At 38.6% G+C, this 24,658-nt stretch overlaps 1 protein-coding gene across 1 annotated transcript in view; it reads left to right on the top strand.

The window, feature by feature from the left end:
- Positions 1 to 315: 315 nt before the first annotated feature.
- GGH (gamma-glutamyl hydrolase) overlaps positions 316 to 24,658 on the top strand; it is a 28,483-nt gene continuing 4,140 nt past the window's right edge. Inside the window, exons 1-7 of the mRNA XM_004463908.4 lie at positions 316 to 505; positions 4,972 to 5,086; positions 8,860 to 8,910; positions 16,182 to 16,266; positions 18,771 to 18,909; positions 20,256 to 20,362; positions 20,445 to 20,535. Coding sequence (XP_004463965.1) covers positions 397 to 505; positions 4,972 to 5,086; positions 8,860 to 8,910; positions 16,182 to 16,266; positions 18,771 to 18,909; positions 20,256 to 20,362; positions 20,445 to 20,535 — 697 coding nt within the window. The 5' untranslated portion in view covers positions 316 to 396. The remainder of the gene's footprint in view (positions 506 to 4,971; positions 5,087 to 8,859; positions 8,911 to 16,181; positions 16,267 to 18,770; positions 18,910 to 20,255; positions 20,363 to 20,444; positions 20,536 to 24,658) is intronic.

Below are 24,658 nucleotides of genomic sequence, written 5' to 3'. Positions count from 1 at the left end.
GGAGCTGCCAAGGACCCGGCCTCGTCGCTTCATCTTTGTTACTTAAGACCAAATCGATATTCAGGGTAAAGGGAAGGGTTAGGAGGAGCCCGTGGGAGCCACCCGGGCCGCAAACCCAGCGTTTCTAGCGGCTCAGAAGAAGCCGCCTGGCGGGACCGTGCGTGTGGCCGGGCGCAGGGTCTCGGGGAGAATGCCGAACAAACACGCCAGTACAACTAAGCGGCCCCCGGCTTCCCGCCCTGCGGCCGCCGCGCATGCGCGCAGGGCCCGCGCTTCCCATAGGCCCCCTCGGCGGAGCCCCCGCGGCGCCGCCTGCGCCGCCCAGCCTGGCCCCGCCGCCCCCGCCCCCGGGGCGCCCGCAGTGTCTTTGAACCTCGGCGGGAGGCTGGGAGCGCGATGGCGAGCCTGGGCCGGCTGCTGGGCTTGCTGGGCTTGATCCTCTGCGGAGTGGCGAGCTTCCGGCTGCCCCCATCCCCGACCCCCGGCACCAAGAAGCCCATCATTGGTAAGAGGGTGTGCGAGGACCGGGGGCGGCGCGTCATCCCTGGCCTCTCCCGCTCGGGGCTTGCGCTAGTGCTCTTCCCCCCACCACCCCGTTTCGCCCCCCTTGGAAAGATTCCTCCGAAGACGGGGCTGTGACACGTGCCTTCATTTATATTTAAAGTTACAATCGGGCCTGACACGGCCAGGGTCCTGCTAAAATGTACCAGATGCCTCCGATTTCACTTCGAGGAATCAAGCCTTTAGGTGGAAGGGAGAGGGGTGCACTGGGAAGAATCGTACGGAATTGCATTTTTCTTTTTATACATGCCAGGGATATCTACAAATTAATTTCTGAACACGAATTATATTTTTACAATTTCCCTGGCTGAGGGCATATTTCAGGATACCATGTAGTATACATATAAAAATGGAATCGACCTGATAATCAAGAAATTAAGGTATGCCTTGGACTTTTTCATCTTCGGCAGTGGAGGGCAGCAGTGGCAGGAATCATCTGTGATGGGAGCTTTCTTTCCAGCAAATTTATATTTTAAAAACAGTAAAGTCAGTTTGTATTACCCGAACAAATATCTAGGATAGGGCAGAAGAAAGCTACCCAGGGATAATCAGCCTGGGATTAAACTTTGCCAAAAGTAATTTATGGGTGGACAAATCAGACTTTTATTTTAACTGTAGTTAATTTGTCATTCACACCATTTTATTCTCCTTCCATGAAGAGAAGCACTGCGTTCTGTAACTCAGCAGAAAGTAGATGAGCGTTTTTCATATGTATGGATTGTGTAACAATAGTTGGAACTTGGAATACCTTCTTTCACAGCTATTTCATATGGTGGTTAGATTCTCCAAGGAGCCCAAAGAGCCTTTCTAAAAAATATTAATATATATTTTAATTATTAGAGAAATTGTGTTTCGGTTGGGTTTACAGAACAATCATGCATAAAATACAGAATTCCCATACACGATCCCATCACCAGTAACTTGTGTTAGTATGAAATATTTGTTACAATTGATGATAGCACATTTTTATAATTGCACTATTAACTAAAGTCCATGGTTTAACTACTCTTTGAGTAGTGTAGTTCCATGGATTTTTTAAAAAATTTAATTTTGTTACCATATATACAATCTAACATTTCTCCTTTTGTTAATGTTCAGATACATATTTCAGTACTGTTACATTCTCAATGTTGTGCTACCATCACCACCATCCATTACCAAAACATTTCCATCATTCAAAATAGGAATCCTGTACATTGTAAGCTTTGACCTCCCATTTCCTATCCCCATCCTGTCCACTGGTAGCCTGTGTTCTAGATTCTGACACTATGAGTTTGCTTATTCTTATAATTTCAAATCAGTGAGATCATAAAAATAATTGCTCTTTTATGACTGGCTTATTTCACTCAACATGATGTCCTCAAGGCTCATCCAGGTTGTTGCATGTGTCAGGACGTTTTTTTTATGGCTGAATAATATTCCCTTGTATGTCTGTACCACATTTTATTTATCCATTTATTGGTTGATGGGCACTTGGGTTGCTTCCATCTTTGGGCAGTTGTGAATAACGGTGCTGTGAAAATTGGTGTGCAATGTCTGTTCTAGTCCCTGCTTTGGGTATATACCTAATAGTGGGATTGCGTGATCATATGGTAGTTCTCTACTTAACTTTCTGAGGAACTGCCAAACTATCTTCCACAGCAAAGGGCCTTAAATTTCTTTAAAAAACTCAGAATGTAATTATGTTGGATATTGTGTGTCGAGAGGAGGAGAAAGGGAAGAAGAGAGGGGGATTCTTTTCTATTTCTGAGAATTGGGTAGTTCTGGATCAAATATAGAAAAAGGGAGTAAGCTTTTTTGGTTACCATGATCAATTAAGACCAAATTGTTAACTGAGCACCTATTTGTGTGAAGCTTTGCTTTAGGAAGTGCTGAGGACTCAAAAGACAAGGAAACCATAAACATTGTGAGATGGCTTTAGAGTTTAGGGAAAAGTTAGTATTGTAGGATGGGAAGGGGGAGCTGAGGAATGTGTGTGGGACTTACCTACTCTAATGTCTTTTCCCCATGACACGCCAAGCCCCGCCCCCTTTTTTTTGTGGCACCTCATCCCTGCCTGCCCTGTGCTGCTCCATTTGATATGACACTCCCTAATTCCTCCTCCAGCCAAACTTCCTTTTCCTCAGGGATGACGATCATTCCTACCAGTGAGGAAAAAAACAGTCTTACTGAACAAATTCATACTAATATGTGGATGTGAGCCTCTCCAGAGATACTTACATTTTATTTAAAAAGTGTTTGTAAACTCAAAGGAATTTCTTGGTTGTTTATGTATTTTGGCATAAGAAGTGTATGTTGGGGACAGCTCTTCCTGTCAGGCGACCCACAGAGACGTTGAAAGTGTTTGTGCCCCAAATGAAAGATAAGGGCACAGGTTCAGTTTCCAGCAGACATGTTTTGATTGTATACTGGATGCCAGAGTTGTGCTGGGGCTGAGGTCTCTCAAGCCTCTTTCTTAAATGGGTAGAGAGATGTTAATCAAGTAACTGCATCCATGAGGTAAAATGACTAGTGAATAGGTGTCTGAAGGAGACGTAAGTTGTTCTTTGAGGAGTTTAATGACAATTTAACCATGCTTGTCTGGGGAAGGTTTTCATAAAGAGAAACTCTGAGGTATGAGCAGAGGTAACTAGGTTTTGGAGGAGTTAAGGGGGTTAGAAGGAAAGCATGTGCCAAGTCCCAGAGCCCCCAAAAAGCCATTGTGGCTGAGCACATAGAGAGGAGGAGCAAGAAGGGAGAGGAGACTGGAGAGGTATGAGGGGCAGAGCACATGGGGTCTTGTAGAGTTGACTGAAGTTTGGGAACCCATTGAAGCGCTGGGTAAAATGGTGGCTGATCTTATTTGTTATTGCCTTCTCTCCTCACATGACTTGTCTTAGGGACAGGCCGACATCTGACTCAGGACCTTTGCGCTTGGGATTCCCCAGCTGTGGACTGCACTTCCCCCAGATATCTTGCCTGTAGCTTTTTGCTCTCTCGCCTTTTTGAGATCTTGGCTCTAATGTCATGCTTTCATGCTCTGCCTTCTTGGGAGAACTTGCCTGGCTGCCCTGTTGCAGACACCTTCCTTCCCTTCCTCCTTCCTCGCTTTACTTTTTCTACCAAGCACTTGCCACCCATCACATCGCAGATTTGATCTTTTTATCTTGTTTATTGTTTGCCCTCCTCTCTCTAGTCCCCACTGAAACTAAAGCCCAAAAGGGCTGGGATTTGTTTGTGTGTTTTTTTTTTTTTTTTGTTTATTCATGTATCTCCAGCACCTAGTGCAGTATCTGGTATACAGTATCATTCAATAATATGTATTGAATAAAAGAATGGAAGAAAGGGCGGAGGGGAGGGGATGGGGGAGAAGAGAAAGGAAATGATCAGATTTACTTCCATGTGGAGAACTGATAGTGTTGTAGAGAAATCGGGTGTGTGACATGAGGACTCCGAGAAGGAAGTTGGTTTATTTTGAAAGTTGGTTTATTTCGAAAGTTGGTTTATTTCAACCGGCAGAGCCCGCCGGCTCTTGTCCTAATAAAAACCGAGCCCCGAATAGCCTTTTTCGGACCCTTTCATACAGAGGAAATAGGATTAGGGAGACAAATTGTGCTTGTATGCAAACAGCCTTTTGTTCAGTGTTTTATCTGAGTATCAGATAGGTTATTTCCGCCAGGTAAGTTTGATTTAACACATATTCTCCACATTCCAAGCCAGCATGGATTTAGCATATCTTCCACATTCCGTCTGGGTGCAACCTTGAATACACATTCAGTCTTACATCTTTTCTGAACATTCAAAGACTGTAGGGCCTGTATTACTTATTTGGACTTTTAAGGACTACGTACATTTGGAAACAATTTTGAATTTACGCGCAGGCTATATCAATTGGAGTGGTGGAGATTTAAGAAGGATAGGAGAAGTCCTCTTCAGAGGCTGTTTTAATAGTCTGGGGTGGATATGTGGATCGAGTGCATTAAGGTAGTGCTGGTAACATTGGAGAGATGTGGATAAGAGATATTTCCACCCTTTTGCATGGTTGTCAAGGAAACAGAGGAAAGTAAAAGAGTAGCAGACTCTGGATCTGTGTGGGAAGGGATCTATCCCCTTCCAAATTCAAGGACCTCTACTCTGAGATTGAGTCTAGGTCTTAGGTTGTGTGAAGGATGCCGTTGGTATATTAAACCTGCTTTTGGGACTTGGTTTGCTTACTTGATGAGGTGAAAGAGAGGAGGCTGCTTAAAAGCTAGTCCCCCTTTCCCACCTTTCTTAAAGTCTCTGGATGTCCATGCAGGGAAAACTTCATGTTTAATTCTGAGAATTGAAAGAGTAAAGTATTGATACTTTCACTGTGACATGTTTTTAAGCAGGGAAAAAAGGAAATTGCTTGAAACTAAACTTTTTTTGTTTTTATTTTTGGTCATTTAGGAGTATTAATGCAAGAATGCCTTAGTAAGAATATGCGAAACCTTGGAAAATACTATATCGCTGCGTCCTATGTAAAGTATCTGGAGTCTGCTGGTGCAAGAGTTGTACCAGTAAGGTATGGTTCGTGTATAAAAATTACTATTCATTATCTCTAAAATTAAGACTATGATACATCATTTAAATTTAGTAGCATTGCATCTAATTTTCCCCACAAATGTAATGCTTGAAGTCTCTCATTAGATTGCTTAATGTCTGAATCTAAGTGTATCTGTAACATCATTCAAGGTATGTCGCAGGCATTAGCATCAAGAGTGAAATGGTAATTTCCTTCACCCCAGAAAAGGTGTTCCTCATCAGACAGCATGAGAGTACTGGTATAAAAGTAGCTAGGTTTATTCCACATATTAGGATCACGAAACACTTAGGTAATTAAGGAGCAATTTATTTAGAAGATGGCTCTCTTTTTTTCAGTTATATATATATTGAAAGAAAATTCACATAACTTAAAAATCAGCATTTTAATGATTTTAAAGTATACAGTTCAGTGAGTCCCCCCCAACCCCCCTTGTTAGCCAGTTTTCAGTGTATATGTCAGTGTTTAATGACATCCACAATATTATGTTGCCATCACCACCATAGAAGATGAGTCTTAAAGTACCTTTGAAATCTACTTTTAAAAGGTTGTACGGACCTAATGTAGCAGTGGTGCTTCAGTATAAAATATTGGTATCGCCGTTTTAAAAGAGCTACATAACTTTTATCATAAAATGATCCAGTGAGAATGAAATGATCCATCTAATATTTTGATTTTTAAAGAGTTGAATTCAAGAAATTCATATCTTGTCAGCCAAAATTAAAATTAGTGAATTATAGAATCTCTTAGCACCTGTTTAATCAATTATAAGTAACTTCACATGCAAAAACACAACTGTTTTCTGTATTGTAACCTGTCTTCATAAATAATTTTGCATTAAAATTCATGACAAAGAATAGTTCAAATAGAACATTAAGATAACCAAAATATAAATATTACAGACATAGACTACAAAATTATCTCATGTTTAGATTCATGAGGATTGTCTTCTTTGCTTGGTCTTTTATTTTTAATTGACCTGCCTCTACCCCAAGATGAAATTTAGGTTTGATATGCATCTTGAAAAGTTTTTAGTAACAGATCTAATTTTTCAAACTAAGTTTTATTTGGAATACAGATAACACCAGAATTTCATGGCTGAGGAAGAGGCTTCTGAGACGCTTCTGATTAGTGTTTGGACATTTTGATCATGGAAGCTTTTTATGCAATCTGTTCTTTTAGGAGGGTAATCAGTGCTAATGAGATGCTAATTTCCTAGGAGAGACAAAAGGCAGGTAGACCAGTTCAGAGACTGTTGCAGTAAGGAAGGGGTGAAGCAATGAGAGCTTGGTTGAGGGCAGTGGTGGCAGGATTGATACGTGAATGTTCTTTTAAAAAGAACCAAGATGACTTGATGACTAATAGAGTGCAGGGGCCCAGGAAGGGAGGGTACAGATGGGAGTGACAGAAATTTCAAAATTTCAAAGTTGCATGCCTTGCACAATGCTAGAATTTATGATAGAAGCACACAATGAGAATGGGACCATCAGCAGACAGCTTTATTTCCAGTGTTGAAAGATACATCTGAGTCGAGGTTGCAGACCACACTGTTTGATTCAGGACACCCAGTTTTGTGCAGGAAGGGAAGCCAGATCACTTGCAAAAATGGAATTGATTTCGGGGTTTTGGGGATGGTAAACGATTTTTATAGACATAAAAAGAAAGTTAACTCCGATTGATTGGATGAAGGTCTAGTCTGTCTTTTAGGGGCTTTATTTTGTATCAGGTCAAATGTAGTGAACGAGAGGCTGGATTGGCTGTCTGGGTCAGCTGTCTTAGTAGGGAATTTCAAATTTCAAAAGATATCAAGAAGGAGTTCAAAGAGGAAGGAGGGCCTGGGTTTTTGGGGTCTGAAGGGTCCCCCAGGACTTTTTCTGTATAATCTTATCCCCAGTTTGGGTTCCCAAAATTCATTTTAAGGTGTATTGCTAGAAATTAGAATTGCTTTCTATACAAGCAGTATAATATACTGGGGCTCAATTCCCAGACAGCCCTGGAAAAGAGTACTTAATGAGACTGAAATGATCACACTGAGAGTGTTTGTTCATTTCTGAATTTTGCATGCCGGGAGCCATCTTCTTTAGTTTAGCAGGGAAAAGGAGAAGGATGGGAACTAGACAAAATTCTGAAATTGGTAAAGTTGCCAGTGGTTGCCTTTAGCCTTCTTTCTGCTACCTTCTCTCTCGGGTGCTTAGTGCCCCTCGGTTTTTAAATTCCCACTGTGGAACTAGTGGACTGCGAGGTCCTACCTCCAGAGAAGTAGGCACGCTCACAGTCGACCGGCTGTTTTTAGTCTAAAAATGTGTGTCGTTCACATAGTGATTTAAAACACTTAAAAATATTTTAAAAACCAGAACACTTGACGTAAAATCCGAATTTCTGGTTTCTTTTTTTGAGGACAGTCACCTGGAACTGATTTTAAGTGGTGCATATACTCTCCATTGGCAACAGTGCCTGCCGCTCCTTTTCACGCTGAGTTCTCTGTCATTTGCCGTTATTACCAGACTTCAGCTGTTTTTGTTAAGGAGAGAGTGAAAAGTGTTTTTCATATCCTGTTGACAGGATCTTTTGTTTTCAAAAACGTGTGACAACATGCCATTTTATTAACATACCTGAGTTCAGAGAATGTGGACTGGCCTGATTTCCCTTCCAGGCCCCTGAGTCATTTGAGCTGGTGGCCGCTCACTCCAACAAGGCCCCTTAATACTGATAAGCTGTGCGGTAATACTGATATGTAGTAGGGGACCTCCTTTCCCTGTCACCTATAAATAAATACAAATACAAATAAGCTCAGGACTGTGTGTTAGCCTGACCCCATGATGGCTGCAGAAGGTGGGCCAACTCCCTTCTCTGGAGGGCCTAGGGATAACACACAGCCCCTGGCATGTTCTCTCCCCTGTGGTCCCAAGCATCTGTTAAACATTCACCCGAGACTGCTGAACCAAAGCCGGTACGTTTATGCCATCACCTCCGCCTTCCTTCTATTTGTTCCCTGTGAGGAGGAGCCACCGTCCTTCTCCTGTGGCAGGAAGGGAAGTGCAGGGATCAGCTCTCCCTGCTGGGCCCGCAGATGGAGACCCGCTGGCCGGAGGGGACCTGCGTGTTCTAGCATAAGCGGTCTCTTCTCTGTCAGAGTCTCTGTGTGCTGCGCTTCTGGCCCCACGTCTGCTCTTGCTCGCTGCCTTGAAGGCGGTGATGGTATCTCTCTCTGACCCATGGTTTGGCATGGCAAGATGGGCACCAACAGGCAGGGCCCCAAAATACTGTCACCAGCAATGGAAGAGCCATTTGTTTAGAACTAATGAAAGACTCAAACCAGCCTGTGCAGCGACCTGGGTGGGAGTCCCAGATCCATTCACGGTGGTGGGTGCCTATCCTGGTTTGATTATCCATGGGAAGATTCTGGGTCATGGCTGGTTGATTTCCTTTTTATTGGCACCATTGGGCAGAATGTCAGAGACACAGCAACTCATATTTCACCTCCCTTTCAATTCCTAAGGCAGGTTCTCCTGCCTATTTATTCTCCTTTTAAGACTGTGCTAAACACCATTCCAGGATCACCCGCTTCCTTGTGTGTGCTGCCAGAGGGGGTCACTATGAACTTGAAAACAGACTCGGAGTCCCATGTTGCCTGTATTTAAGAATTATTTTTCATGTGGTCTTTAAAAAATTGATGTGGTAACTTCATGTAGAGGCTTACTCTTTTTCTTATGCTTTAGAAATGGATGATTTGTAACTATTTATATTTTTTTCAGACTTGATCTTCCAAATGCAGATTATGAAAAGCTTTTCAAATCTATTAATGGGTAAGTTGGGAGCACTGGTTTGATACATTGTTTACGCATCTGCAAATAAATCTGTACTTTTGCCAAAAAACACAAATATATGTCTATGTAACTATTTTAGAGTGGTTAAACATGTTAGTTTTCTGAGTTCTTTAAAAGGAATTATTTTGTTGAGAGATGCAAAAGTCCTGCAAAGAGGAGAAGGCAGGTTAGGAAATAATATGTTACTTAAACATGCATAATTTTTAAAAATGTGTGACATAACCTTTGTTCTTTTACTGCTTGTCGTAAATGTTTGAAGCCACTTTGAATGTCATGGCATACTGCTTGCTTAAGAGATTTTGAAGGCTATTGATTGGTTATCTTGGAAGAAAATTTTCTTTCCTCTAGTTTGAACACAAAGGATATATTTTACTCACAGAAAAATACTTTTAAGCATATGAAAACATACTCAGTGTTATTCATAATGACAGGCAAGCTAATTACAGCAATTAAAACCCATTTTTCAACTACCAGGGTAGCTAAAACCAGAAAATTTGCTAATGCCCTAGGGTAAAATTGTGAGGAAACAAGTTTTCTCCTACCTAATTAATGAGAGTGTAAACTTGATAGCCTTTTTGGGGGAAATTTTGCAACATCTATTGAAATTAAAAATGCACATACTCTTTAACCCAAGAAATCCTTTAGAAGAACATTTATTTACAAATATATTCCCTCCTTGTTTGAAGATTTAGGCCCAAACATATGCATTGTGATATTATTTGTAATACTCACAATTTAAAAACCTCCCTGTAGCCCATCAGCTGGGAATTGGTTAAATATGTATATAATAAAATACTGTGAATACTAGAATAGAATCATGTGTAGGTATTTAGAAAGTTAGACTCTCTAGAGGTACTGCTTTGGATCACTGTTGTTACACAAACAGTGTGATACTGTTAGATGAAAATCAAGGCACAGAATGGTGTTTATAGTATACTCTGCAATTTTTTTTTTATTAGAGAAGTTGCAGGCTTACAGAAAAATCATGCAGAAAATAGAGATCTCCTATACACACACCAGTTTTTTAACATTTTGTTAATGTGGTGCCTTTGTTAAAACTGATGAGATAATTATTTTAATTGTACTGTAACTGCAGTTCATAGTTTACATTAGCATTTAATGTTCGTGTTGTACAGACCTATAGTTTTTTAAAAAATTTGTTCTAGCAGCACATATACCACCTAAAAATTTCCTCTTTTTACCACTTTCAGATATATAATTAATTACATTCACAATGTTAATGTTACCATCACCACTATACATTCCTGAAAGTGAGGAGATAAGCAACAGCATATTTCTACCAGGTCAGCACACACATTTTAAAGATGGTTGTTTCTGACTGGGGGTCGGGTAGGAGGGAACCCTTTTCACGTAAAACTTTCTAATCCTACTTTTCAATAAATCTGTGTTCATTTATTCTTTTGAAAAGCTATATTGAAAAATACCATTTACCTTCTGTTCTATTCTATTCAGTATGTATTTGCCCATAAACTCAATTTAATGTAGTAAAACATTTACAGTGCCTGTTAAAGATACTTTGACATGTACAAAGAAAAATGAATCCAGGCTAGAGCCTCAAAAATAAACTTTCTGAATCATTTTATCCCTCCCTACCTTCACCCCATATGCCTTCCTATTTGAAAAGCCATCCGAAGCAGTAGTAACTATGGGCAGAAACAAATGTTCCTGGGAGTCATCTTGTCTGGATTGTGCGTCTTTGTGGAAAGAAGCAGTGATTTTTAAGTGACAAGGGAGGAAGAGAACCAGCAAGATGGTGGCGGGGTAAGGTGCTCTTAGAGTCAGCGCCTCCTACAGGACAGTTAGTAAGCACCCAGAGCTATCTGGAGTCAGCTAAAGCACCTGTTTGGGGACTCCAGGAGACCAGAAGAGCATCCTTCAATGTCCTTGAAGGAGTAGAAGAAGACTGCCCATCTGCAGAGAAGACTCATAAGTAGAGTGTTCCGTGCCCCAGAGGCTGGTGCCCATCCTCTACTGGAGGCACAAACTACCTTGGGAGCTGTTCCGCAGCTGGAATTGGAAGCTCCACTTCCCCAAAATGGGGGAGGAAGAGATGGTTGGGCACCAATTTCAGCTACTGATGAGTAAATTCAGCGGGCTAAAACATAATCCAGAGAACAGCTAAAGTCTGAGCCTGTCCAAGTCAGAAAGAGGCTGGTTGCCGCCATCTTAACTCTGCGCCTGGCACGAGGGGAAGTGGGGCAAACTGAAATCACAGTGCTAGGAGGGTCCAGCTTGTTTCCATCCAGATGAAATTGCAGGTCTCGCCTAAGTCGTAGCCCCACCTCTGGGAGGGAGGAAGCTGGGGGGGCCTATGCCAGCGTCTCTGGGAAATTACTGGCCAAGCCCCAGAGGTCAGTGATTGTCCTACTTTGCAAGTGCAAGCTGCCCCAGAAGCTATTCTTTGGCTAGCTGGAATTGGAAGCTCCATTTCCCAAAAATGGGAGGAGGAGGAGACAATTGGCCACTGATTTTGGCTACAGATTAGTAGACTCGGCTGGCTAAGGAATAACCCTAGGAAGAGCTAGGGTGTAAATCTGTCCAAGTTGGAAAGAGGCCAGTAGCTGCCATTTTGACTCTGCCCCCAGCCTGAGGGGAGGCCAGGACCAAAAATCACAGTGACTTTAGAAAGTGGTTTCTTTCACCCATATTGGCCTGCAGCCCTAGCCTAGGCTTCAGCCCCACCTCTGGCAGGGAGGAGGCTGGTGGGCCCTGCACCAGCCTATCCACGTAACTGAAGGTACCTTTGGCTGGCAGACTGAACAGTTAGAAATCTACCCTCACTGCATAGATTGCTGCTCACACCTGCAGCTCCATCCCTGCCTCAGGCAGGAGAGAAAGGAGCACAGAGCCTCATCAGTCTCTGGACAACTAAAGTCTAGGCCTGCACAACTTGGGTTATTCCACACAGCTGTGACTCTGTCCTACCCCTGGCAAAGGAGAAAGTTGGGAGAAGCTTCATTGGTCCCTGGGGCATTGGGGGCAGCTTCCATAGCTTATAGCACCAACTACTACCTTGGCTCCTACTGCACAAACAGAAAGGGGGAAAGGGCAGGAAGCCTTAAACTAAAGAGAAAAACTACACCTAGATTAAATACTCTAGTAAACCAGATGCCAAGACACCAACAAAAAATTACAATCCACACCAAGAAGCAGGAAGATATGGCCCAGTAAAAGGAACAAGATAAGCCTCCAGATGACTTAAAGGAGTTGAACCACTAATCATAGATGTTCAAACAAATCTCCTTAATAAATTCAATGAGATGGCTAAAGAGATTAAGGATATTAAGAAGACATAGTATGAGGACAAAGAATTTGAAAGCATACAAAGAAGAATATCAGCTCTTATGGGAATGAAAGCTACAATAAATGAAATTTAATAAAAACATTGGAATCATATAATAGCAGATTTGAGGAGGCAGAGAAAGGATTGGTGAACTTGAAGAAATGGCCTCTGAAAGTGAACATACAAAAGACTAGATGAAGAAAAGAATGGAAAAAATTGAACAAAGTCTTAGGGAACTTACAGCAAAAGATGTGCAAACATATGTGACATGGGTGTCCCAGGACAAGTGAAGGGAAAAGGGGCAGAAGGAATATTTGAAGAAATAATGGTAGAAAATTTCCGAACTCTATTGAAGGATATAGATATCCCTGTCCAAGAAGTACAACATACTCCCATCTGAAAAAATCCAAATAGACCAACTCCAAGACATATACTAATTAGATGTCAAAGACAAAGAGAATTCTGAGAACCATGAGAGAAAAGCAATGCATAACATATAAGGATACCCAATAAGATTAAGTGCTGATTTCTCACCAGAAACCATAGAAGCAAGAAGACAGTGATATGTTATATTTAAGATACTACAAGAGGAAAACTTCCAGTCAAGAATCTTATATCCAGCAAGATTGTCTTTCAAAAATGAGGGCGAGATTAGAATATTCACAGATAAACAGAAACTGAGAGAATTTCTAACCAAGAGACCAGATTTTCAGGAAATGCTAAAGGGTGTGCTAGAGGCTGAAAAGAACAGACAGGAGAGAGAGGCCTGGAAGAGAGTCTAGAAATGAAGATTATATCAAAGTAACCAAAAGTGTCGAAAGATTCGGGAAAATAAAATATGACAGATAAAACTCAAATAGGAATAAACTTAACAATGTAACACACTTGTATTCAGAAAACTGCAATTTAATGTTAAATCAAAAAAGGCCTAAATAACTGGAAGAACATTCCATGCTCATAGATTGAAAGACTATCATAAAAATGTAAATTCTACTTAAACTGATATACAGATTCAATGCAATCCTGATAAAAATTCCTCTAGCATTTTTTTTTAATTGAAAACACGATTATCAAATTTTGAAAGGGTATGGATTCCTGAATAGCCAGAGACGTCTTAAAAGAAAAAGTGACCTCTCATCTCCAGACTTCAAACTATATTACCTAGCTATAGTGGTAAAAACAGCATGGTAGTGGCATAAAGACAGACACATAGACCAACGGAACCAAATTTATGGTTCAGACACAGACCCTCACATGTATGATCAAGTGATTTTTGACTAGCCTGTCAAACCTGCACAGCTCAGGCAGAACAGTCCATTCAACAAATGGTGCTGAAAGAACTGGATATCCATAGTCAAAAGAAGGTAAGAGGACCCCTGTCTCACACCTTATCCAAAAATTAACTCAAAATGAATCAGAAACCTAAATATTAAAAGCAAGAACCATAAAGCTTCTAGAAGAAATTATAGGAAAATATATTCAAGCCCTGGTGGTAGGTGGTGGATTCTTAAAGGCAATAAGAGGAGGACTGAGTGGACTACTGATGTTAATGTATGTAGAAGTTTTAATTAGCTTTAATGTAAAAGTGTGGAAATATATAGAGTGGATGGTAACAAATAGTAACAGCTAGTTTATAAATGGGGATGTGGCTGAAAATGGTAGTCTAGGGATGTAAATGCCAGTTGACAGAATGCTAGAGGATAATCTAGGAACTGAATAGCATAGTAAACCAAGAGAATTGTTGATGGCTCAGATGCAAGAGCGTCCTTTGTAAGCTAGAGCAAATGTACATCACTACTACAGGGTGATGGGAATGTGGAGAAGCATGGGAATAATACAATTGGAGGGACCTATGGACTGTGATTAACAGTAATAATGTAATATGCTTGCATCTAAGCCAAAGATGTACTGTGTTGATAATGGGGCAGTATGGAGAATATGTGCCAAATGTACACTATGGACATGGTAACAATCAGATGATATTATTTTATCTGTAACAAATGTTCCACCACAGTGTGGTGTGTTGATGGAGGGGTGTTGTTTGGGAATTACGCACATGTGCGTGATTGTTTAATAAGTTTACAACTTCTGTCATAAAAAATATATATATTTAAAAAACAATAATAGGGAGAGTTGGGAAAAATACACCAAATGTAAGATAAGAACTATAATTGGTAGTTAGATTTTGACAAGGTTCTTTCATAATCTGTAACAAATGTCTCATGATTGTGCAAGGTGTTGGTAGAGGTTTGATGTATGGGACCCCTTTATAATGTTATACATGTTTGCTTTGTAAGTCCACAACTTTTAGTATACACTTATTGTTTATGTATGTTCATATATAAATGATATAAAGATAATAATAATAAGGTGGGTTGGGGAAAATACTTTGATTAGTTGTAATATTTTGACAATGCTCTTTAATCATTAGTTTAAAATGTTTAACAACAATGCAAGTTATTGGTGGTAGGGTGAGTCATGAGAGTTCTTTATGATGCTATCTATGTTTTGTCAGTTCATAACTATTACTATCCAGTTATTTATGTATGTTTATATGTGAGTGATATACTTCAATAAATTTTTAAAAAATTGACAGGGGAGTCCAGCTCCCTTTCCATTTCCTCCCTCTGTCCTTAAGTGTTTACTGTTTCTGAGTCTTTTGAGCAGTATTCTAAAACTATTACCACTTCAAAAACATGGGCATTCAGGCCCTATGATACAGCTAGTTTCAGGGGAATACAGAGGTGAAAAGACAACCTTGCTTTCAAGGAGTTGACCAACGGCGGGGGCGGGGTATAGTTTAGTTTTACTTTATAAGGGCCTTTCGGGCTAAACAGGCAAAATTTGTCAGAGGCATCTTTTTAATCCTGGGTGAAGAAAAAGGAAAATTGCTAATTAGTCTTTAGCAAGCCACTTTTAATTGTAGTCTTCGTTGAGCTACTTTTAATTATAGGGTTTTCTGTATGGTTTCGTGGCAGAGTTTTACCTCAGAGTTTATATCTGTGTTTCTTACTAGAATGTGATCTTCCTAACAGCAAAGATTACTCCTCTTTGTCTCTCCAGGCTAGACTCAAGCCTGGGTCATTTAAGATGCAGAATTTTTTTTTTGAATGAACAACAGTCTCAAATGTTGGCATTTCACATTATCATGAATTAATTAAATCTAAATATTTTCAAAATTTTAATGCATTTTACTCCAATTTTCATAATCTCTTTTGAATATCCTTGATTATTTAAAAATTGGTAGGAAATTGAAAATTTAAAGTTAACTTTAAAAGTTGGTATAAAAACATGGTAAATATTTTCTATATCTCGCTTTAAAACAAAGTCAGATGTTTGGGACTACCCTATTTTTCTCTCTAGAATTTTCTAGAATTTTAGTTGCATTTGTTTTCAATTTTTTCTAATACCATGCTTATTTCTGAAGAGATCGCAGTGGTAACCTAGAATTAAATTCTCATAAGCATTTAATTCTCACCTAAATTTATTTTTATGACCAGTTTGTTCTTTGCAGTAAAATTTAAAAGTGTAGTAAAAAGTATTCTTTGTGAACTGAAATCAACTTGTGATTATGGACCTTCAATTGATTTTGGCATCATTGAACACCTTAATTTAAACTTAACAATATCTCAGTCTTCTGTTTAATTTATAGCTCTGTGTACTCTCTTCCCTCCCCCATTTACCTTTAATATAGTTACACTCAATTGCATTAAACAAACCTGATTATCAAAGATTTGGAAGGATATGCACTAAATTGTTGTTCATTAGGGTAGTTTCTAAATGGATAGGATTGTAAATATTTTGTATTTTCTTTTTTTGCCTTAGTTTTCTGATTTTCATTGATAATCTTATTACTGCTTATGCAAGAAGCAAAACATTGTTTTAAAATAAAAAGATTGTTTATTTCCTTTGGGGGTAAATAGTATCCTATTTGATGTGGTTTCAGGATCCTTTTCCCTGGAGGAGGTGTTAGCATCAAGAACTCAGGGTATGCCCGTGTGGCCAAATTATTTTATAACTTTGCCATACAGGTAAGTATCAGCAATAGCTTATTATTCCAGATGAAGTTCTGTAATTTTCCATGTGGAGAATTCTTTTCGTAAGCATGTAGTAATACTTCCTTCACTGTTATCCTACAGCCTCCTCATGCCCTTCACCTTTGGGGCTCCCACTCTTAGCAGCCAGAGGCAGCCCTCGCCTGCTTCCTGTGGACTTCACAGGGCACCCACGGAACCCTGCTTACCTGACCTCCTCTCTACATGCTGCCAGATGGGAACCAGGTCCTCTGGGTGGCTTCATAGTTCTAGTATCTCTCTCTGTCTTCTTAGGTGTTTATTATGTACTCGGTATTGCTCATACATTACTTTGCTCTCCTCTTGAAATCTCTTTTTCCTCACTCATTCAATCCTGTTTGACTTTTCCTTGCACTGTCCTAGACTCCACATTCCGCCACCTAGCAGAGCCTTGTGACAGCTTCCTTACAGAGTCTCACACTGGGCTTGCCTTTGCACCATGGCTCTTTGAGTCTGACTCTCAATTCCTCTGCTGAACTATTAACAGCAATTTTCTAATAATCTTGCTGGTCTTAGTTTCTTACCTACTCCCTTTAAATATTTCCATGAAGAGCTGCTTTGAGCATGCCAGGCACTTTTAAGTCAAGATCTTTTACATCCCACCTTTTCCAGCATTTCTTTATGCAAGGGATTGAAGCCAGTTGGTATTTCCAGCATGCATCCTGCATCCTCCTACAGTTGAATCTATTTAGTTTGTTTCCTTCTACTCATTCCCTGATTTATATCTTAACTATCTCTTAAGGCTTGGTGCTATTTCCCTTCAATAGAGGTTCCTTTGCTGACTTCATCTGGAATGTCGTTCTGCCCAGTCTTAACTCTTAGAATATTTTGTTATACAATTGTTCAGTCATTATTTACTACCAATTCTATAATATGATGAGGTCCCTGCCTTTTAAGGAGCTTCTATTTCAGAAGACAGAATATCTTGAAATTATCTGTTCATATCTCACCAAATTTCGTGGTTCTGATGTCCTTGGAGGTGTTAACTCACTGATTTTGCATGGTGCCATATGCTCAGTACTCGCTCAATGGATATCATCAAACTAGTGAATAGAATTGAAGTTTTACAATGTGAATAATGAAAAATGCATTTGGGAATATATGTGGATATTGTAAAATAGTTCCTCCTTTTCCTTTACATGTAGAGACTTGTGTATAACGAGATTGTTTAATTTTTAAACAAAAAGCTGGCTACCCAGAAGACCCAAGATTTATCAGTTGTTCTTTTTTTTTTTTTTTTTTTTTTTTACCTAACTGTTTGAATATTTCAGAGAAAGGGAAAAAGCTTAGCAACTAACTCTGAACTTCTTCTTTAGCTCCAGCACTGGGTCCCCCAAAGCTCCTATTTAAGAAGTCCTGAGAAATGATTAGTCTGTTAGATTTATTTGGTGTCTGCTCTATGTCACTTCTCTGCCAGGCCGTGTGGAGGAGCCACAACAAATAAAAGACATAGTTCTAGCAATCAGGAATCTATAGTTAGTCCAAATATTAAATATGGTACACATGGAAACAGAGAACAGTTTTGTTTTTTGTTTCTTATAAATCAGTAAGACTTGACAACATCAAAAGCTCCTAACATCTAAAAATAAAATTTGTCAGAACTGTATATAAAGTGTTAAGAATCCTACCTTGGGGCAGAAGGAAAGGAATTAATTTAATTCTCTATTTTTCTCAGTGAAGAACAGAAAACTATTCAATTTCCTCATTTAAAATAAGTGACTGTTAGATTTATAGTCTATATAAGAAAACCTCCCCTTTTAGAAAATTACTGTTAAAACTCTTTTTTGTAACTGTCAGCATATATGTGTCTAATCTTCAGTAAACTAGAAAATTCAGTCACTGGAAAACTTTTTTTTCCTAGAAAACTTATTTTCCTCTGTCATGCTGATGTTAAAGGAACTAAGTACGTTTGCCCTTTTTTAGCTGACAACTTTTACTCTGAAAATTTGCTTTTCTTTTGTGTATCCTTTTCCTTACTAACACTTCCTTTCCCTCCACATCATGACTTTAACCTGATTCAAATCTGAAGAGCTGAAGGGCTATAATGCAGCTATTACCATAATTCTTAGATCTTGGAGGAAGGACTTCATGGAGTATTCACAATTAGACCATCACTCTAAGTGCCAAGATTTGTAGAAATGTACAAATGGCATCTGTTGGGCATTGTCTTTGATATTTGCGTTTCCTGGTTTTTTCTGGTGTGTGTTGGTGGTTGACTGATGTCAGCTTCTTTCCCAGCACAGCTGGAGTTAGACACTTCGGTTGGTTAAAACTGAAGTATTGTTTTGGGGGGCTTTTGGGCTGAAGAGAGATTAAGTGGCAGCCCACTTACAGATCATGGAGAATGCTTCAGAAGTCCATGCATAAGTCAGGGGCCTGCCTTGTAATGAAAGCCAGATGTATAATTTTTGTTTATGGAAAGAATTGAATAAACTTAGTTTTCTATTTCTCTCACTGTGCAGAGTTTTAATGATGGAAGCTATTTTCCTGTGTGGGGCACATGCCTTGGATTTGAAGAGCTCTCATTTCTGGTTAGTGGAGAAATCTTGTTAACTCACACAGATACTGTTGGAACGACATTGGCACTGAACTTCACTAGTGGTAAGAATTCTGTTTTCAACCCTTTAAAAAATATTACTTACTGGGTGGGACTAGTAAGTAGCAAATATCAGGGTCAGAAATGCTCATAACATTTATTAATTTTTCAATAATTTAAACAGGCTAAATTATCACCTCTGTCATTTTTAAGAATGGTTTAAGGAATTTTGAGACTGCATTACAACTAGTGCTATCGATAACATGTGTGATTTAGAATTCTCAAATTGGACCTGGTTTTCAGTCCTGGCTTTATCATTTTGGCCTTTGGGAATCATTTAACCTCTCTCAGATTCAATTTCCTCATTTGTCAAAAAACTTAATAAGGTACTGGGTTCCGAGCGCTGTGCTAAGCACCTTAAATATGACTTCAGGAAATGTTAGCTATTAATAGCATAGTGTCAGTGCTTCCCCCTTGGCTGAGTAAGTAGATAATGATTCTTGTAGGTTACTGATCTCTGAATCTTCAGAACTGAATGCTACCAACTCTTTTGTTCTCTTAAGGGTTCTGGGAGGAAAGCAATAGGAGTCATACATAGTGCCAGTAGAATGCTTTGTAGTTTTGAAAGCTTGTTCTCACATCTCTGTAATCATTTTAAGAACCCTGTGGGGAGTATATGGATTGAATATTTAGCCTGTTTTGGTTGTATGAAACCCAGTGTGTACAAAATTAATATTTTAAGCCTACTGGGGTTCACATGAAAGCCTTTAGCAAGAATGAAGGGCCAGGCTTCAGGATGTTTAGAATCAAGGCTTTGAACACCATCAGAATTTTTTTTTTTTTATCCCTTTCCTGGTATTTGAGTCTATGTATCTGACTCCAGAGCCTTCAATACTGACCACTGAGGTATATCACTTTTGTTACCTATTTACTAAGTAAAAATTTCATGGCCTGGTTAATGGTTCTTTTCTACGTTGTTAGTATTTTTAACCGTCAAGTCCCAGATACCTTGGAAAATGTCTTGAAAGAGTCTTGATCCTTTCCAGGGAAAACAAATATATAGACCTATAGAAAATTTTACCTGTTTCCCAGAGGTGTCTAGGGAACCCAAGTTAAGATTCTCTGCTTACTTTTAAGGCTAGCCTGCTAATTCTCATACCAGAAGATTTTCACCGATTTATATTAACATTCTGGAAGAAAAGTACTTAAGTCTGGAGCATTTTGAATTTGTATGTTAAGCACATTTAGTGCTTGATTGGAATACTTCTGTGGAAAGGACGTGAATTGCTTATCATTTAGTCACTTTGAGTATTTTTTAATAGTGGCCCCTATTTGACTGCAGTAAGTGACTTCATTGGATTTTAAATTTACTTGTGCTTAAATTCTTTTTCTTGTACTTAAATTATTTCAGCTATAATGCATAGCAGGATGTTCCGAAATTTTCCTGGTGACTTGTTGCTGGCATTAGCAGTAGAACCTCTGACTGCAAATTTCCACATGTGGAGCCTCTCTCTGACGGTATCACATTAATTACACAATAAATTTCATGGGTTTTGTTTAACTACAGAAGTAATCATTTTGTTTTATTTTTATACTGTAGAATTTTACAGCAAATGAAAATTTGAAAACGTTTTTCAATATATTAAGTACAAATACAGTTAACAACATTGAATTTATTTCAACAATGGAAGGTATGTATCATTGTAGAAGGTACTTTATTTCACTTATAATTCTCTATTTATTAATTCTGAATTTATTTCTCTGTTTCCTTATGAATAAAATCATGTTATTTTAGGGCCAGCAATGGAGGCCAATGATGGACTTAGGACAATTTTGGGAGATAGAAGATGTGTTTGGTCCTGAGCCATTGTTTTAGTTTCCTAGGCTGCTTAAAGCAAATGCCATGAAATGGGTTGGCTTTTTAAAAATTTCAAATCATATAGGCTATTTATCTATCTATTTATTTGCTTTTAGGAGATACCAGGGATTGAACCTGGGACCTCATATATGGGAAGTAAGTGCTCAACCACTGAGCTACAGCTTCTCCTGGGTTGGCTTTTAACAATGAGAATTTATTAGCTTACAAGTTGAGGTTGTGAGAATACCCAATCAAGGTATCAAAGATGCTTTCTCCCTGAAGACTGGCTGCTGGCAATGCTGGACTCTGCTACATGGCAAGGCATGTGTCAGTGTGTGCTGGTCTCTCTCTTCTCTTCTGGGTTTCATTGCTTTCCTACTCTGCTTCTGTGACATTCTCTCTCTCTCTATGCATTCCCTTATTAAAAAGACTCCCTTAAGAGGATTAAGACCCACTCTGGGCCATGCCTTAACTTAGTAACCTCATTCTATTTACAATAGGTTTACACCCACAGGAATGGATTAGATTTGAAAACATAATTTTCTGGTGTACATACAATTACAAACCACCACTACCATTTTCTAGAATGGATTGGTGAAGAGGAAAAGTAAAGAGAAAGGGATGGTAGGGAGAGAGGGAAATGAAGAAATAAATGGAGAAAGTAACTTCTCTTCCTAGCGGTGTGGCTGGAAAAGTACCTTCACAGATACTTCTCCAGACACCAACAAAATATGTAGTTGACATATAAAAAACGTCTTCTCATTACATTGATGAACAGGAAGAAAATAAGGATACTAAGGCCAAAGGCTCCAAGAGTTGGTTGGAGGTGTAGTTAAGCTAGCATTGTTTTTGAATCAGGAGAACTGGCAAAAAAGCTCAGCCTGGTCCCCCCCTCCCATGGAGAGTGCCCCATGGAGCAGGTCTTAAAACACTATACCCCTGGGTTACAGTGAGTTAAAAATACACCACAGAGCTGTGAGGGGAATTGCCTGTCTTGAACCTTGGCACTAAGAGAGGCGTGGTTTTAATAATTCTGTGAGCATTCATAATCACAGCCTAGCATCTAGATGTGCCTTGCTCTCTATTAACTGGGTAGTCTTGATAAATCCAAAGTAAAGAATTTTGTTTAAAGTTAGGTCTGAGAGTGGTAGTGTCTGCATGGCATGGCAGAAGCAAGTATAAATAATTTTCTCTGGAGGCACCTGTGTTCATCCCAGACTTCAAGGAATTTCCACATGTAAGGTTTTAAAGAAGATGAGCAGTTCACAGCCAAGGAAATCACTAATGCACAAGGAAGCGGAGTACCATGAATGAGAACCTGCATAAACAATAGACACAGGAGGAGAATCTGCACAAACCTTAGCTACTCGAATTATGAGGCATAGAAAATATTATAATTATATGTATATATAATTTATTTATTAGAGAAGTTGCAGGCTTACAGAAAAATCTTGCTGAATATATATATATATATCCCCTATTATTAAAATTTTGTATCAGTGTGGTACCTTTGTTACAACTGATGAAAGAATATAATAATTGTACTATTATAGGCCATAGTTTATATTATTTTTTATATTTTATATATATATATAATTATATATATATATATATAATTATTTTTCCCCCATATGCTACCCTATTATTAGCACCTTATGTTAGTGTGGTATATTTGTTATAATTTATGAAAACATTTTTGTATTGTACTATTAACTATAGTCCATATTTTATAACAGGATTCATTGTGTTATACAGTTCTATGGTTTTTCTTTTAATTTTCATTCTAGTAACATATATATGACCTAAAACTTCCCCTTTAAATCACATTAACATATATAATTCAGTGCTATTATTTACATACACAATGTTGTGCTATCATCATCACCATCCATTTCCAAAATTTTGTGCAATTTAAGCACTAACTCCCCATTCCCTACCCCCAATACATCCACTGGTGACCCAAATTCTAGATTGTTACTCTGTGATTTTGCTTATTTTTAATTATTTCATATCAGTGAGTCATAAATTATTTGTCTTTTAGTGTCTGGCTTATTTCACCCAACATGATGTCTTCAAGATTCTTCCGTGTTGTCACATGTATCAGAACTTTATTCCTTTTTAATGTTGAATAATATTACATTGTATGTATATACCACCTTTTGTTTATTCATTATCAGTTGATAATGAATTGGGTTGCTTACATCTTTTGGTGATTGTGAATAATGTTGCTCTGAACATTGACGTGCCAATACCTGAGTCCCTGCTTTCAATTATTTTGAGTATATACCTACCTAGTAATGGGATTGTTGTATTATATGGTAATTCTCTTTGTAACTTTCTGAGGAACTGTCAAACTGTTTGCCACAGTGGATGTATCATTTTACATTCCCTCCAACAATGAATGAGTATTCCTATTTCTCCATATCCTCTCCAACACTTAAAATTTTCTGTTTTTTTTTTTTTAATAGTAGCCATTAAGTGGGAATGAAATGGTATATCCTTGCAGTTTTGGTTTGCATTTCCCAAATAGCTAATGATGTTGAGCTTCTTTTCATGTGCTTTTTAGCCATTTGTTTATCTTTTTTGAGAAGTGTTTGTTCTTGTCTTTGCTCATTTATTAATTGGGGTATTTATCTTTTGTTGTTGATTTTTATGTTATATATGCTGGATAGTAAACCTTTATTGGATATGTGTTTCTCCCATTCTATAGATTGCTTTTTACTTTCATGATGAAGTCCTCTGATGCACAAACATTTTAAATTTTCTGAGGTCCCATTTATTTTTTCTTTTGTTGCTCATGTTTTTGGTGTAAAGACTAAGAAGCCATCGCCTAACACAAGATCTTAAAGATACATCTCTATTTTCTTCTAAGAGTTGTATGGTTTTAGCTCTGATAGTTATGTCCTTGATTTGTTTTGAGTTGATTTTTTTATATAATATGAGGTAGGAACCCAACTTCATTTTGCTACATATGGATATCCAGTTTCCCGAGCACCATTTGTGGAAGAGAGTGTTCTTTTCCAATTAAGTGGACTTGGCACCCTGTCAAAAATTGGCTGACCATCAATGTGAGAGTTTCTGAGCTTTCAGTTTGTAAAGTCCATTGGTCTTTATGTCTGTCCTTGTCCCAGCATTATACTGTTTTGAATATAGTAGCTTTTCAATAAATTTTAAAATTGGGAAGTGAGTCCTCCAAATTCATTGTTCTTTTTAAGATGTTTTTACCTATTCAGGACCCCTTACTCTTTCATAGATAATTGATAATTGGCTTTTCCATTTCTGCAAAGAAGGTTGTTAGAATTTCATTGGGATTGCATTGAATCTGTAAATTGCTTTGGGTAGAATGACATCTTAACAATATTTGTCTTCCAGTTCATGAACATGCACTGACCTTCCGTGTATTTATGTCTTTGATGTCTTTTAGGACTGTTTTGTAGTTTTCCTTGTTTAAGTCCTTTACATCCATGGTTAAATTTATTCCTGGATATTTGATTCTTTCACTTGCTATTGTAAATGAATTTTTTTCTTAATTTCCTCTTCAGTTTGTTCATTACTAGTGTATAGAAATGCTACTGAGTTTTGCATGTTGGTCTTGTACCCCACTGCTTTGCTGAATTCATTTATTACCTCTAGTAGCTTTTGGATTTTTCAGGATCTTCACTCTATAGGATCATGTCTTCTGCAAGCAGGGAAAGTTTTACTTCCTTTTCAATTTGGATGCCTTTATTTCTTTTTCCTGTGTAATTGCTGTAGCTTAAACTTTCAGTGCAATGTTCACTAATATTGGTGCTCATGGGAATCCTTGTCTTGTTCCTGATCTTAGAGAGAAAGCCTTCAATCTTTCACAGTTGAATATGATATTATCTTGGATTTTTTATATATGCTCTTTTTAATTTTGAGCAAGTTTACTTCTACTCCTAATTTTCTAAGTATTTTTAACCAAAAGGGGTATTGAA

The sequence above is a fragment of the Dasypus novemcinctus genome, chromosome 14 (genome assembly GCF_030445035.2).
Source record: "Dasypus novemcinctus isolate mDasNov1 chromosome 14, mDasNov1.1.hap2, whole genome shotgun sequence".
NCBI classification, from domain to species: domain Eukaryota; kingdom Metazoa; phylum Chordata; class Mammalia; order Cingulata; family Dasypodidae; genus Dasypus; species Dasypus novemcinctus.
Note: the sequence above shows the minus strand (reverse complement) of the source record. Positions and strands in the feature narration are given on the sequence as shown.